Raw genomic sequence first — 16971 nt, 5'->3', positions numbered from 1 at the left:
ATTCCCCAGACATGTCACCAATTGAACATGTGTGCCATTTCGTTGGTCGGTGCCTCGCTCGTGATCCTCGTCCTGTTGCTTCTACAGACTTTGGGTACGCATACAAACTATATGAAATGTTCTTCCTCAGAGAGACATTCAAAATTTACTTGACTCTATACCACGTCGTGTAGCAGCGCTTATTGCGGTGCGTGGTGGCTACACAAAATACTGATTTCGATCTCTGGTTATTGTTTGTTTGCCTTGAAAGTTTAATCATTTATTTGTACCACTACCACTCAACCGTGTAGTAAATTTCATTCAATTATGACGATTCCTTCATGGTGTTGCAATTTTCACAAACAGGAGTTTACTTATTATTGACCTGCAATATGTTTGAGGTTTCGTCAATATTATCAGTGGTAGGTTATAGACAGAAGAGTTGAATAGTTTAGATACATAAATTGCCTCTGTGAGTGGTTCTGTCACATCTGTATGAATTGAACGAGGGTATATTCAATCTCTGTGAAGGCTTGGCATGGGTCTCGGTCATAGATAAGATATCCGGCGAGTAGTTCGAGATAAAGTCAGTGAGTTCTGCCATTTTTGTGATAATGTTATTAGCATTCCACGGATTGATTTTAAGTGCTATATATCAATCATCCCTGTCCATCTTGATTAGCTAAAGTTTCATAATTTTCCTTGTCAACTTGAGGGCTCTTCTTTAATTGCACGGTAACCTCGTTTATTAGGTGTTGTAAGTTTAAGTATACATCTATTGCTTATTTAGTAGTCTGCGAAGCATTGAGTCTGGATTATTAGAATCCATCTTTGGGAAATTCGCTGGGAGTAATAGTTGCTTTTCTTTTGAAATCAAATGATTTAGTTCTGTTTGGATTGTTTTTCATTTTTTCAACAATAGCTTTATATTTTTCGCATCCTGAAAATTTCACTGGATGATCTCCATTACAATTGCATCATTTCGCAGTGGTATGTTTGTTATCGCAGTCTTTAGTCAAGGGTGCGCCAGCGCACTTAACACGCCTTAGCAGTTACTTTGCCGTTGGAAATAATTCTGGCAGCGATGACACTGCGTTGGTCTATCGTTTTTCTTATATTCCTCGATTCCCAATTAGGCTAAGTCGGGCCCTGTTTATATATAGTTCGTTCTCCAGGAGTTGGCACTCACTTGGCTCCGCCTTCATCACGTGATATCCGGCGATACTATTTTGCTATTTTTGGGAGAAGGATGTGAACAATCCCGAACAAGGTTGCTATTTGGCGACCGTATGGCAAAAATATTTATTTCGCAATCTTTATGTGCAATTTTTAATATTAAATATTTCATAAATTTGATATTTCTCTCTTTTAAGAGAATAGTTTGTCCTTTTTGAGACATTTTGCTGCAATATATTTAATTAGCTAGAGTAACGGAAGGTATAATAGCAGATGATAAAGCGAAGTAAATGGCTGAAAAAGAATTCACTGTTTGCGGTTGTCGCGCATTAAGGGTTGTCTCAATATAAGGTGCGGAGACGTTCCTCCTCTTACTCCCGCTCTGAAATGAACTCTTTGTCCGAGGAGGTGGAGCCAAGTACCAACTACTGGTGAACAAACTATACAATTTTTTTAGTGAATCGTATTTAGTAACTAATGAAAAAAAATTATATCTTGAAAATTTAAAGAGTTTCTAGTTATTTTTTCTTAGTAGTCTTTGTAATTTTTCAAGGAAAGTTCTGAATGACAAGAAGTTTTTTGTAAATTTTATTTTGTACTGTACAAGATTTATTAAAAATGTGGAGGGTTGTGGAGAATTATTCCATATAAATGTGTGCTTTTTTTCGCAAGTTTTCGTACCTATCATCACATTTTGGTGTACGACTGGTTGATGGAAGGTATTATCATTTACTATTTAATTTTGTTTTATGATACAAAATAAAATGTGTGGAAAAGCTGTGGGGAAGCTTTAGAGCTTTCTTTTAAAAAGTACAAAAACTACTTAGAAAATGACTAGAAACTCTTTAAATTTTCAAGATATTCAAATCGGACTTTTTTCATTAGTTACTAAATGCAATTCATAACAAATTTCTGATAAGAATTCTTTTTTTGAATTTTATCCGTGCATGCGTAGTATGAAATAATTAGTTTAAATGCTCCTATCTCGCGAAATTTCAAGTTTTAAAATAATAATTTTGTAATTAATATAAAATTGTTCCGAAAATTTGTTTGATATTATTGAATACTTTTAAAGTTATAGCAAAAAAATAAATAAATTGTAAAATAAAAAGATTAGCTTTCAATAAATATTTAAGCTAGGTTTACGAAATTTAATGCAATGATTGCAAATAAAAACCAAAGTAATCAATACAAGTTACAAGCTTATTGCTATATTTTCTGACATAGGGTGTTTGAAAATACTTGTTTCGTCTGTAATTTATGACCGGTGTCTCAAACCTTTGAAAACTTTATTAATACGTGTGAAAAATTTCTCTACTGAAACACCTCTTAAAATACAAAATCATTTCTTAAAAAAGTTTTTTAAAAAAAAACCCCGTTTAAAACTGAAATTGTCGCTTTCAGTATTTTTTGTAAATTTTTAATATCGTCTGAAATGGAGTGTCTGATTAACGTAAAAACATTTTTCCTACTCATAGACACTTCTTCAATCCATTTGTCTAAACATTTAACTTCACTTATTAAATAGTTCCCATAGCATTTAGAATATTTAATTGATAAAACTCCTTAAAATAAGCATTTCATTTTATAAACACAATGGGGGAAAAAAATGACCAGCAATGGATAGTAATATACAGGATGTTGAAGGGTCAAAAAGTGATCAATGTCTGCAAAAATTGTTATTAGGAAACACCATTGGATGTTTACGGGAGCTTATTTCATCCGATTCATTTGCGAAATCATTGTATTTTTTCTCATTTATATGAATTACATCTTTACTTTTAAATAATGTTCCCACATGCTACTAAATCAAAGATCACAATTTTTTCTTTCAATATCAAATAAAATTTCATAACCGATAAATAAAAATGGATTCTTTTTCAGTATATGTGGCGTTTTCGAGATCGAGATGAGATGTTACCAGGTTACCCAGTCGACTTCCACTTATTTTTCAGAAGTTTACCGGTGTCCATTCGTTCTATAGATGCAATCTATCAACGACCCACAGATTACAACATCATTTTCTTCACGGGTAATTGATTTCGTTATTCATCACACTAACGATTTTAAATATCTTTTTTTTTTCTTTCAGTTCTGGTCCAGGAAAGCTTCTCGCATTATTTATTTTAAGTTTATGAAAAACCTATATCAGTTCATTCTGTAAACGTTCACAAAGCCTGAATGAAATCCGATGACTATTTTTCATTATAGTGTTTGAAAAATCATTGACTTTACAAGTGTGAAAAAGAATGACAGTGGGAATGAAAGATAGACTCTGGGGTACAATTCAGCTTTTATGTTAAATAATACGGAGATTCCCCTCCACTTTCTGATTTTAAAACCGTCCACAATGTTGTAACGAAATGGAGTGAAGTGTGTTGCTAGTTTAATTCCGGCAATGACTGCTTGACTCTTTTTTTCGACATACATTTTTTCAGTTAATATTGATTTTGCGGTAAAAAAAATACTGGTATCCTGAGTGTCAATACTTTCTAACGTAAGTTTTCACGAATTTTTATTGACAGGGTATGCTCTTGACTTTTTTTTTCTGTTTCAGATCTTTGCAGTAAATATTGAATTTGCGGTGAGTAACACTGGCGCTCTGCGTGCCGGTACTTTTTTACCAAAAATGCTAAGGATTTTTTTTTCAAAGAGTAATGTTAGTTTATAGAAGGAGCTGTAATGTATACTACAGTTGTCAGGATACATATCACCACTTTGGTGCTGGTTTCATTGTTAGCAAGAGACATAGGATAATTGAATTCATGCCTGTAAGCGAGAGAATCTGCAAATTACGTCTGAAAGGCAAGAACCAGAACCTCAGAATTATGAACATACATGCACCAACAGAGGACAGAGATGATCAGGAAAAGAATAATTTTTATCATCTATTGGAGCTAACTTTTGATGCATGCCTTCAGAATGATATAAAATCAGTGGTTGGTGACTACAATGCAAAAATTGGCAGAGCTTGTATAAGAACCCTTTGTTGGAGGTCAAAGTCTACATGAAGAGTGTAATGATAACGAAAACAGATTGACTAATTTTGCCTCAGCAGGTAAGCTGGGAATTGGAGGTACTGTGTTCCAACATAAAAACATCCACAACGCCACATGGAAATCCCTAGATGGAAATTCCCATAACCAGATTGATCATGTGCTTATTAACTTAAGACATATGAGTAGTCTCCTTGATGTACGCAGTTATAGAGGAGAAAACGTTGACTCGAATCACTTTCTGGTTATAGCTAAAATGAGGTATAAACTAAGCAAAGTATATTATAAGAAGAGAAATGGAAAACTGAAAAAGTTTGATGTTGAGGAACTGAAGAAACCCAATGCTCAAGAAAAGTATTTGTCTAACGTAAGTGATAAACTTCAATTCCATGAAGAAGCTTGAAAGGAGGATAATGACTGGGAAAGCCTAAAACAAATCATAACCCATACATCTGAAGAAGTACTTCCAGAGGAGGAGAAGAATAAACGGAAGGATAGGTATGATCTGGAATGCATGGAAGCCATTGAGAGGAAAAACAAAGCTTATAAAGCTATGATACAAGGACATAGTATTAGAAATACAGAGGAAAAGTATTAAGAGCTGAGAAGACAGGAAAAGAGAGCACATTTAAAGAAAAAGAAAGATTTCTTTGAAGAACAGTTTAAAGAGATTGAATCACTTAAGACACAGAAAGAGGCAAGAAAATACTACCAATTAATTAATATTATCAGAAAAGAGTTTAACCCTAGAGTAATTACTTGCAGAAAAAAGAATGTAGAATTTGCAGGAGAAAAGACAGAAATGCTTGAGAGAACGGGAAGAACATTTTAAGGACCTCTTAGTTGAGGGTGAGTCACCAAACCTGGCTGATGGTATATCTTATGAGACTACCAGTAGTCAAGAAGAGGAGCCTGATTTGTCTACTGTAGGTAAGATTGAACAGGCAATTAAGAAGATGAACAACAACGGATCTGCTGGACCAGACGGAATAAAAACTGAGCTTTTGAAAATTAAGGAACCAGCATTGATTAGGGCAATTCAATATATTATATGCAGGATAGGGAATTGGAACAAATGCCCATTGAATGGGATGATGGTTCTATCTGTCCAATCTACAAAAAGAGAGACAAGATGGATTGTAAAAATAACAGGGGGATCACCTTATTGAATACAGCATATAAGGTTTTCTCCAATGTACTATATAAAAGACTTTTACCACACATGGAGAAGGTGGTCGGAAGTTACCAGTGTGGTTTTCAAAGCGGAAAATCTACAATTGATCAAATACAAGTTTTAAGACAAACTACTGAGGAAAAAAAAAGAATTTAATCTTGAGACTTTCCATCTTTTTATTGACTTTAAGGCAGCATACTCTCTTGATACTGTCGTATCAAGAGAAATAAGTTGTATGAAGCAATGGAGGAATTTGGTATTCCCCTGAAGCTTATTAACTTGACAATGGCAACACTCAGAAAAGTCAAGAGCAGAGTTAAGTTTCAAAACGAACTCTCTGAGCCCTTCTACACTGATAGAGGCCAGAGGCAGGGAGATGCACTTGCCTGCCTTCTATTTAATATCACACTTGAAAAAGTAATCAGAGCATCTGAAATCAATGTAAGAGGCACTACTTTTCAAAGATCTACACAAATTCTTGCTTATGCAGATGATCTTGATTTTATAGGAAGACCTAGACAATCAGTATTGGCGAACTTCAAAGTTCTTGAAGTAGCAGCTAGTGAAATGGGACTAACCATTAATTCTGACAAAACTAAATATATGGAGATAAACAGAGGGCTCACTTAGCATGTGAATGATTATGAATTTGAAGCTGTTTATGAATTTAAATATCTTGGGACTACTGTAACCTGCAAAATTGACATAAATACTGAAATCGATAGCCGTTTAGAAATGACAAACAAGTGCTACTTTGGTTTAAAAAGTCAACTAAAAGGTAAATTTCTTAAACAAAAGACAAAAAATAACAAATACAAAACACTCCTACTGCCTGTGATCCTATATGGAAGTGAGTGCTGGACTCTCAATAAAAAAGAGAACAAATTGCTGATTTTTGAGAGAGGGATACTTGGAAAAATTTTTGGCGCACCCTATACAATCATGAGGTATATAAAAAGTATAACCAACCAGACATAGTTCATGCTATTAAGGCCAATCGCATTCGATGGCTGGGACACTTTTATAGATCTGAAGACCAAAACCCCGCAAAAAAGTAACTTTTTTTAAACCGGAATACACAAGAAAAAGGGGTCGTCCACCGACTAGGTGGATGGACGCAGTTGAGAGGGACCTAAAGATAATAAGAATAACTAACTGGAAGGCCATGGCACAGAATAGATCAAGATGGCAAAAACTTATTGGGACGGCCTAGGCCTGTCATAGACTGTAGTGTCCAAGGAGAAGAAGAAGAATGTTTGTTTATATTGAACGCAATTATACATATAGGCACCGCGTCAACATTTTCAAAAAATAACTTGAAATTTTTGATTTGAGTTCTATTAAATTCGAAAACGTGAATTGATCGTGAGTTTAATTCTCGTTCCAGTAAAGTTCCTGTGCAAGACGTTACTAATTTAGTACATTTCCTTTAATTTTTCATTTTAAATGATTTATGGGTATCTGTGATAGAAATGTTAATAATGTTTTAGTTGTGCTGTTTTATTGCTGATAATTTTAGATGGACAACTTCTAAATGGACAACTTTGTAAAAAAAAAAAAACATCATTAAGAGTTTCTAGTTTTAGCGATCGGTGTTGGCTTCAAATCAGCATTTTACATGTACGAATCAGGCTCATAATAGTTTGAAACATATTACTCTGACTTGTATTAAGATGATAATTAAAAAACAGTGTAGCTACAAATCCCATTTTTAGAAACTCCCTGGCAGGATTGTTAACAAACACTTTATTTGTCTGCTTAATTTTTGTTGTTCTCAAGTAATTTTGTCGAACATTGCATTCATATGAGCTCAGAAATAGCTATTCTAACGCAATTTGCTCATCTGGCAAATAAATTGATGAGCTTTACTAGTTCGTCGTCAGATGAATAAATTAAGATAAACTATTTATGTTTGACTCCAACTTTTAATAAAAACTATTAGAAAACACTAAAAAATTAAAATAATTCAGATAAATAAAAATACAGGTTCAAATGCGCACGAACAGCCAGATCGCAATGAAGAGGCAAACCTACGATCCTTGAGTGGTTATGCAATTCTCACGTGCTTTATCTGAGTTTGTTATCACTCTACTGAACAGACTGTATAACAACGTTTAATAAAAGTATTCTTCTTTCATAGGATCCTATTACTGGATTTTCGATGGAAATAGCTTTACACAGGATAGTCCTTTGCCATTAACCAATCTTGGATTACCTGCTGATTTGGATCGACTGGACTCGGCCATTGTGTGGGCAAAAAATGGAAAAACTTATTTTTTCAGAAGAGATTTATATTGGAGATATAATGAGACCACCAAAGAGATGGAAAAAAATTATCCGAAAAAGACAACAAGTCGATGGCGTGGAATTGATAACAACATCGACACAGCTTTCACGTGGAAAGATGGTAATTATTACAAAGCTATTCCGAAATTAAATAAAATAGTATGAGCGTTATTGTTCGGAAAAATCAGCATTTAAATGATAAAACAAAAACGTTAGCGAATTTTTATAGGCGGACAATTTCAAACGTAAAAATCTTTAGTTCCAACGTGAAAACAAATGGGTTTTGATGCTTCCCGCCTTCCTCATTTGTGATTGGACAGATTTCGATAACCCCTTCGCTATGATAATATATATTAATGTGAGACTGTTAATGGGCGAACCTATTTTTCTAAGTATGTATTAAATTACTGAAGAATTATTCTGGAACATGTAAACCGTTTTTTAATTTTTCTATCTCAACGAGTGTCAAACTGAGGCTTTTGTAACGAAGTAGTAGAGTAAATAATCACGAAGCATTCTGTTACTTAGATATTCGTTATCTTCAAGTTTGCAGATCAAAAAAGAACGTAAGAAAATGAATATTTAAGTATAAATTCCGAAACGTTCTTAGAGTAAAAAATGTTTCATTCTTATGTATTTTCCTGTGCAGCTAAAACAACATACTAATAATCAAAAGCTTACATTTTTTAAAATTAAAATGCATTCTATGTTTTAAAAACTCTTCTTTAATACTTCTATTGACTAAAGGGCACAAAAATATTTTAGACCTACAACATGCCATAATGCTTAAGAACAAACTAAAAAACTTCACATACATAAAATAAATCATTTTTAAGATAGGATGCAATAATTTTAACTCATTTTGATTACCACAAAAACTCGAAGCATTTTTAAGCTATGCATAATTTAAAAAAAAAAAAAAAAACTGAGATTCTAACCAATTGTAATCCTCATTTAATAAAATAACTTTCAAAACCATGGAAGTAAATTAAAATAATTAAACTAAATAAACACAAAGGTATAACAAATTAAAAAAAAGTTCAAAAGGTATAAATTATTTTGTCAAACTAAACAGTTTATGGCAGGCCCGTAGCCAGGGGAGGGGGGGGGGACCGTCAGGACAAATCCTCCCCCCGAAATTCTGGGATTCAAACTTTTTAGTCCTTCTTCGAGCCTCTCAGTAAAAAGAAAAACAAAAACTGTCGAATTAAACGTTTTATTAACTAACTTTATTAAGTATATTTCGGGATATTCTGGTTTGTGCTAAAAAAGTAATCGAAAAATTTTCTTCAAATCCCCGTCGCATGTCTTTGTAAACTTTGTTTACAAAATGATTATAATTATTATGTAATATTAATTGAAAAGTAAGTATTATGTAATATTTTTTAATTACTAGTTTAACTTTTGCAAACAGAATAAACAATATTTGTTACAATGTTTTCCCCCTACTTTGCAAGTCTGAAACTGTCCTTGCTTCTTACCACATCCCCCCCCCCCGAAAAAATATCCTGGCTACGGCCTTGGTTTGTGGGGATAGTAGTTATCGATAATGTGAACCTTCATCTATGAAAAGGCGCCTCAACATAGAATCAAGTTCTTCTTCTTCTGTTTAGTCTAACTAGGCTCATCCTGTAAGGAGAACTGCCATTCATCCTGTAATGAGAACTTAAGCAAAAGCAATAGACATATTACATGAAATACAACAATTAAATGGCACTTGTTAAGGTAGAGAAATAGAATCAAGTTAATATGTCTTATATTCTAGTGAATTGGAATTGTATTTTTTGTAGTGGTAAACACACTGCAGTACTCCCCCACCAGAATTATAGCTGCGATAGAATTCGATGAATGGATACCACTAGTTGTTTCATTGCTGTTTTTGTGAAAAGTCGGAAGAGCTGTATTAAGTTCACGTTCGTGGTCGCTCCTGTATTGCTTTAGCAGTCGATTGTATACGTTGTTCGTTGTGTGTGATCGAGACTGAGTAGCAACAGCGTGAGGAGGTGGGTAATGTCGCAGTCATAAGTCAACTGTTCAATGTAAACCATTCATCGAAGTAGGCGTGCTCAGATCGAAGAGTGGGCGTTTCTGTGAATGTTCACATTAAGTCCGAAGATCATCCATGTGGGGATAGTAGTTATCGACAATGTCAACCGCCACCCATGAAAAGGTACCCCGACATAGAATCGAATTAACATGTCTTATGTACTAAGTGATTTGGAATGGTATTTTTGTAGAGGTAGACACACTACAAGTTATTAAAACATCTTGCAATGCCCAAGAACCTAAAATTTTTATGAGTACTTAAAATTTTCATAGGAACGATGCATGGGTGGATCGTGAATTTGTGGGGCCCTGGGCCGAAACTACTTAGGGGCCCTAATAGCCATTTTGTCAAAAAAGCCCGTTTTCTATAGTGATGCAGATAAGTATATAGAAAAAAATAGGACAATAAAATAATTTTATTTATTTTTTATTTATTTATTTTCATTTGTGTATACAAACAGTGACTGTACAACATTATTGCAAAAGAAATTGACAGGTTATGTGTAGTTATGTTAGATAAATTATAAAGCAACCTTTCTGCATTTTTGTGCTGCAAATTCCTTTATTTGCTCATCACATTGTAAGTCCTTCGTTAAATCACAGTTTATGGATAGAACTGATAAATGATTTGTTGTCCTATATTTGTTTTCTATATGTATGACATCATGGAGAAAGAGCGCTCCTCTTCACAGCTAGTGATTGGCAAAGTTAAAAAAATCTTTAAGATAGTATAGCAATTTGGGAAAACATCAGCAAGTTTCTTTTCATGAATTAGCATAAAAATTTCACTGCAAGAGGTGTAAGACTCTGGCTTAGACCGAAGTAAATAAGATTTTAACTGAATGCACTCATTCACTAAATGCTCGTCTACATCATCTGGATAACAATCAACAATATTATGTACACTTTCCAGATCTATGTTTTTCATATTTTCGTCTTGCAAATTCATTAAAAATTTGAATTTCTTGCTATACATCTCATAGACTCGGCTTCTTTTATTTAAATCCATAATCAGCTTATCCAACTCAACGTTTAGCGTGTCTCTTTTAAAATTTTCTGCGCCGTATACTGATAATTTATCTGCAGACTTATCTGAAAATTTTGGAGTAATGCGTCTCTTGTTTATGTCATTGTAGTCTATTCCCACACTAGTAATTAATTTTTTAGCTTTCTTTTCGCATTCCTTTAGCTTCTGATCTGATTGGTGCCTTATGTTGTTCACGAAGTCTTGTAATGACGAAATTAACTTGTTGCCTTCACAAATATCTAAACCAGAGCTCTGTATTTTTTTATTAACTAAATTAAATCTCCCCAAAATTTCTTCTCATAAAATAATCAAAATTGCAGTATTGAGAATACATGCCTCTTTCCGGAAATCATCTTTCTCATCCTAATTTTCGCTGAAACTTTCGAAAATTTTCATAATGTCATTATAATTATTTTTCAAAGCTTTGACAGCAGCATAGTGACAAGACCATCTGGTCTGGCTTAAACTTTTAAACGTAAATTTGAGTTTTGTTTCACGATTTAACAGTTCCCACCTATGGGTCGAAGTAGAAAAGAAAACGTATATATTTTGCACTACTCCAAAGAAGTTCATAATTTCGGTTGCAACCTTAACAGATTCTTGACCAACTAGGTTAAGGGAAAGCGCAGCACACGGCACATAATCCGCGGATTTATTATTTTGTTTTAGTAGTGCTTGTACACCATTGTAGTGACCCGACATATTAGCAGCGTTGTCATAAGATTGTCCCCTACAATTATCCAGTAGTACTCCATTTGTTTCTAAAAAGTCTTGTAGAATATTAAATAAATGTAAGCCAGTATGACTACTAATTTTAAAGAAGGATACACATCTTTCATACACTTTTCCCTGAAAACAGTATCGTAATACATAGCAAGTTGGTCATTGTGAGATAGATCTGGAGTAGAATCCATCATAATTGACTAATACTTTGTGTCGTCGTTATTTATTTGAGTTATAATTTGTTTAATTATCTGTCGGCCCATCATCTCAATTATTTATTCATATACTTTTTTTGATAAGTATGATATCGGTTTTGGTCGCAGCTCTTGTTGTTCAATGTGTTCGCGAATGAATGGATCGAACTCTGCCAATAGCTCCAGAGCACCCATGAAATTACCATTATGTAGAGAACCAAATACTTCCTCGGAACCTCTAAATGCTAAGCCCCTTATACTTAAAAATTTGACCACTGCAATAACCCGGTTTTAGGACATTGTGATAATATTCTGTTTCTTTCCTAATTGCTTCTGAAGCTGCTTGTCTAAAACAGATCGATTTTCTTTTCGTGTCAACCACACTAACATTGATTTCTTATGCTCATTAGAATTTTCATGATTTTCTAAACAAGTTCCTATGTGTTTCCAATCAGAAAATCTGGTTGTGTATTAAGAAGGGATTTTAGAAAAAAGTTTGCAAGTCAAACAAAAAACAGTATACCAACTCTGGTAGAATAACATAACATACCAACATAACCAAGATCTTTCCAGTGATTGGCCATTTTTCATTTTCTTAAAGAAATATCTATTTGGAAATGTTCTGTTTTTTTCTTTGTATTTCTTTATTGAAGCTGAATATATATTCTTCGGATCTTTATTTAGAAAGTCAGTCATTTCATGTGAGAGGATGTCATTAATAAAATCATTATTTAGCAATTCTGGCCACAAGCCCTCGTCAACATACTTCTCACACTTAACATTCTCTAAATTTCGTTCCGCCTCGGTATTACCGTCCTCTTGCTGAACACCAATATAGTTTTCAGTGGGATCTCAGAGGGTTGCTGGTATTCAAGACTTTGCGCATTTTCATCACTTGTATTTTTTTCCTGGTGTTGCGATTTTCTGCTCCCTTCAAATAGATTCGCTTTTTAATAAATTTGTAGCTATTTCATTCTCGTTTTTGTGTTCTAATTTGAAAAAATTTTCAATTTTTGCACATTTCTTTCTTTTTTTTTTCTCGATCTAGCTGTAATCTCTGTTTTTCAGCTCCAATTTTTATTTTCTACCTGACATATTGTAAAATAAGACTGATATTTTTCTGAAAATAAACAATGAACTTGATAATTTTCTGGTAATAAACAGGGAACGAGATAATCGATGTAATATTGTTCTTCACATCACATTTTAATGCTTTGTAATGAGTGCAGTAATTCACAAATTATCGATAAAAATCGATTAAAAAGTTCATTTAGTATTGAAAAGATACATTAAAAACAAAAAAAAAACATGATTTATAATTTTTTTACTTACCAACTAAGAGCAGGAAATCTTTTCTTATACTGATTATGAACTTTCAATTATAGGTAAAAAAAGAGAAAGCTCCGGTCTTTATAACTTTTAAGTTATCATTTATTAGTAAACAAAACAAGTTTGTCACTTTGAAGGCAAGAACAGATGTGCGGAGAAAAAAAATTACGTCGGGCGTTAAGCGGCGTGGCGGGAAGTTCCCCGTAATAGACGGGGAAAAAATACACACCAAAAACAAGAGACGGGGAATTCCCCGTTCCGTTCAAAGACGCGCGCATACATGGGTTGATTGATCTCAGGTTTGCCAACCTTATAATAGTTTTTTTTTTCTAATATTAGATATTTTTTAAATTCAAAATATCACCTATTGTTTTCAGTGGGGACGGGGCCCCTTGTATCCACAGGGCCCTGGGCTGCAGCCCAAAAAGCCCTCAAGTAGATCCGCCCCTGGAACGATGAAAAATTGATTTCTGTTTACTTTTTGGGTTTCCTTGGTGATAACTTCAAATTATTTGTGTTTGAAAATCAATCACTATTTGTAGGAAGAAAAAAATGCATACTCTATAAAAAAGTAATTTTTAAAAAATATACAAGGTAATAATTTTATTCTGGGCATTTTTTAATGCAATTTTTAAAAAAAGTAAGATTCTCAAGGGCCCCCCGAGTGACTGGGGTCCCCGGGCATTGCCCTAGTGTGTCTATACGTAAAGACGGTACTGATTGACTACCAGAGGAACTTTGTCCGACTGTTAGGCCTAATTTGTAACAATGATGTTGACAATTTTAGGCGAAGTACGAAACATGAGACTACTTTATTATATACGACTTCTTCTTGATGTACTGTTAGGCAAGTGTAAATGACGGAGAAAGATGCGATTGAGGTGACGACCAAAGGAAAATAGCATTTCATTAAATAACATCAATTAAAAAAACATTTGTGTAAAGAATATCGGGCAATGCACCTCACATACCTTTCGAGCTTTATTATTCCAGCCAATCTGGTTATCATTATATATTAATAATACACTTTGCCGCTAACATATATATATTCTTTTTAAATATAAAAAATAATTATAGATCTCGAACAATGTATAAAATGTGGTTGGGATCTTAATTATATTCTTATAGAAATGCAAAGGTAATGTCCACAATTGTGCTCACAAGAACACAATGAATTAATATTTTTCAAAATCTTACTTTTTCCATGTTTGTATATTAACCTTCAAACTTTATTTCAGACAAAACGTATTTTTTCAAAGGAAGTATTTTTTGGAGATTCGACAACCAAAGAGTAAGCACTGATGAAAACTACCCTTTACATATATCGCAGTATTGGTTTGGCTGTACATCATCAAGTGTTTGAAACTCTGTAAATACTGCCATCGTTACATTTTATAGATAAAGCTGCATTCATTTGTAGAGTATCCTCCACCAATAAATGTCAGTGTACATTTTTTAAAGTGCTTATTTATTTCAACATATAAATACAACTCTTATATTTAAAGCAATCGTTTCTCGTCATGAAATTTCCAGCCACAAATTTATAGTTAAGGCTGGTGTTGTTACCAATTCAAAAACAAGGCGAGTGTTTACACAAACCAACGATTGTGATGTGCGTGAAAACATGTCGAAATGAAACTATTAACTTGAAATTTCGTAACACATTGCAAAAAAGGAACGCGCCTAAGACTGGTTCAGGTGTACGAAAATGCGATAACTTTCTTAACCTGTGTCTCCAAAGAATCGAACACACACAGACTTCATTAGGGGCTCTTGAGTTTTGCTGACAAATCAAACATACGCTCAAAAAAGAGCCCTTTCGTTGGAGCACAGCTTTATAGAACAACCAGATTATTATTATCACGAAAGGTATTTACTTTGTATGCTTACATTAAGCGTACTTTTCAAGACGTATTTTTTATTAATATATAAATTTTAATAACTTAATTAAACAAAAAATCCTACCTCCTGGAAGATGATTTCTAAACGTAATAATTTCAGCAGCACAGCAAAAGTAATTAAGTATTGAACGCCGAAAACAGTTAATTCATTTGTTTTAATTCATAAAGTGGCTTTATAGCAGTTATTTTTGATTACCAATGTGAACAAATCGCATTCAATTAGAAATTTATATGTTATACAACTCAGAACAGGCATATGGACAAACTCATTTTTAAAGATTATTTTTTTAATTAAACTTGCCAAGCAGAATCTGTATAGGAAAACCTTTAAAACCTACCCAACGGCAAAGACTTTCCCCCCCTGGCTTTTAAAAGCAAAAATTTGAAAAATTATGTGAAAAATTGCAGATATAATCTTGAATATATATTTTCCTGCAAATGGCACTATTATGCATTATGTTACTACACATGCCCCCTTTTTTTTTTATACTTATATTTGCATATTCACAGTTCAGTATTCAGCGTAACAGGAACGCGTACCAATACAGTACAATTTACCCAGTAGACGTTCAGAATTTCCATTAGGTGTCGTGAAAGGCGTTTTCTTATTTATGGATAATCCACACGGGCTTAGGTACACCAGATGTCTTATAACTATGGTAAGGGGGAATTGTATTTAAGGGGGCATACGGGGAAAGTAGTTTGACCCGTCCCCATGGCAGATCTGTTCAGGAGGAGGAGGNCGTGAAAGGCGTTTTCTTATTTATGGATAATCCACACGGGCTTAGGTACACCAGATGTCTTATAACTATGGTAAGGGGGAATTGTATTTAAGGGGGCATACGGGGAAAGTAGTTTGACCCGTCCCCGTGGCAGATCTGCTCAGGTTCACACCGGTTATATACTGCTCTAAACGAAAATATTATTACAGACTCAATGTGAAGCAATCAAATGGAATTAAAATCAAAGTCAGATGTTAAAATAGTAGAGAAATCAAACAAAACACACGGAAAAAATAGTCAATGTTACGTACCTAATGAAATCTATCTGAAAGAGGTAAACTGTAAGACGAGCAAAAATATTTAGCATTAGATAACAAAAGATTTAAATAACATCATAAAAATAGTTTTCTCTTTTTAATAATGTTTTACTTTTAATGTTTATTCTTTACAATAATTTAGTTCTCGGTATTTCCAAATTCGGTGAACTTAATATAGCTCTCCCGGTCTTTCGAAAATACGGCCTAGTGGTATCCGTTCATTGAATTCTATCCCTGATAAAATTCTGGTGGGGGAGTATTGTGGCGTTACGATTATTAATCTTCAATTCGCTAGTATACAAGACATGCTAACTCGCTCCAATTAAACCTTTTGATAGATGAAGTCCATTCCCTTACAGGCTTTTAGATTTCTCTACCGGCTCAAATATGGATGTCTTGTGGTCGATCAGATGAAACTTCGTGGATGTTTGCCATGACGTTTCCTGGACAGCCACTGGATTATTTCGCGCTATATGGGTTAGTTATAATAATTAAGGTTATATTTCATTTAGAGAAAATTGAGAACGGAAATTAATAAATAGTTTTGTTTTCCCCTGTTATATCTTTTCTCCTAATTGACCAATTATTGTAGGTTCCAATGCTGGATATTAATGGCATAATTTGTAAAAGTATTATAGCACTTCCTTTTTCTTTTAATTGCTGATGTGTTTAAAATACGATTTTCATTTTTCCTTTTTAAATCGGCTATTATTGTTTGATCGACGAATTTTGCCTGTTTGAATTTGGTAATGTGAATTTTATTAAAACAATAATAAGCGAAATGAGATTCAAAGAAAATTAACTATCATTAAAACTCTATGCCTCATTACTAAAGCAACCGGTTTTTTTCCCCTACCATTTTGACGTGTATAATGAAAAGCAAGGTGTTTATCGAAAAAGTTAAACTTTGGATATGGTAATTATTTAAAGCATAGTCTCAGTTGTAATTATAAACAATAAAAAGTTTGTGTCATGCGCACAAGAAAATGTGACGTTGACATGTCAAATTTTAACTCTGCAACTAATTTTTCTGTCTGCTGACTCAGAGTATTTTGCGGTTTTCATTTCGCAACAAGTTCAACAGTTAAGAAATCAATTATC

General features: G+C 33.6%; 1 protein-coding gene across 4 annotated transcripts in view; it reads left to right on the top strand.

Annotated features, from left to right (window-relative positions):
- LOC107451952 (matrix metalloproteinase-17) overlaps positions 1 to 14390 on the top strand; it is a 46026-nt gene extending 31636 nt beyond the window's left edge. For all 4 annotated transcript variants that reach the window (XM_071177051.1, XM_043050108.2, XM_016068209.3 and 1 more), the window contains exons 7-9: positions 3040 to 3187; positions 7466 to 7732; positions 14169 to 14390. In XM_071177051.1, coding sequence (XP_071033152.1) covers positions 3040 to 3187; positions 7466 to 7732; positions 14169 to 14293 — 540 coding nt within the window. In that variant the 3' untranslated portion in view covers positions 14294 to 14390. The remainder of the gene's footprint in view (positions 1 to 3039; positions 3188 to 7465; positions 7733 to 14168) is intronic.
- The last annotated feature ends 2581 nt before the right edge of the window (positions 14391 to 16971 follow it).

Source organism: Parasteatoda tepidariorum, chromosome 2, assembly GCF_043381705.1.
Source record: "Parasteatoda tepidariorum isolate YZ-2023 chromosome 2, CAS_Ptep_4.0, whole genome shotgun sequence".
Taxonomy (NCBI): Eukaryota; Metazoa; Arthropoda; class Arachnida; order Araneae; family Theridiidae; genus Parasteatoda; species Parasteatoda tepidariorum.
The sequence above is the reverse complement of the archived record's forward strand: the minus strand, read 5'-3'. Positions and strand labels throughout refer to the sequence as shown.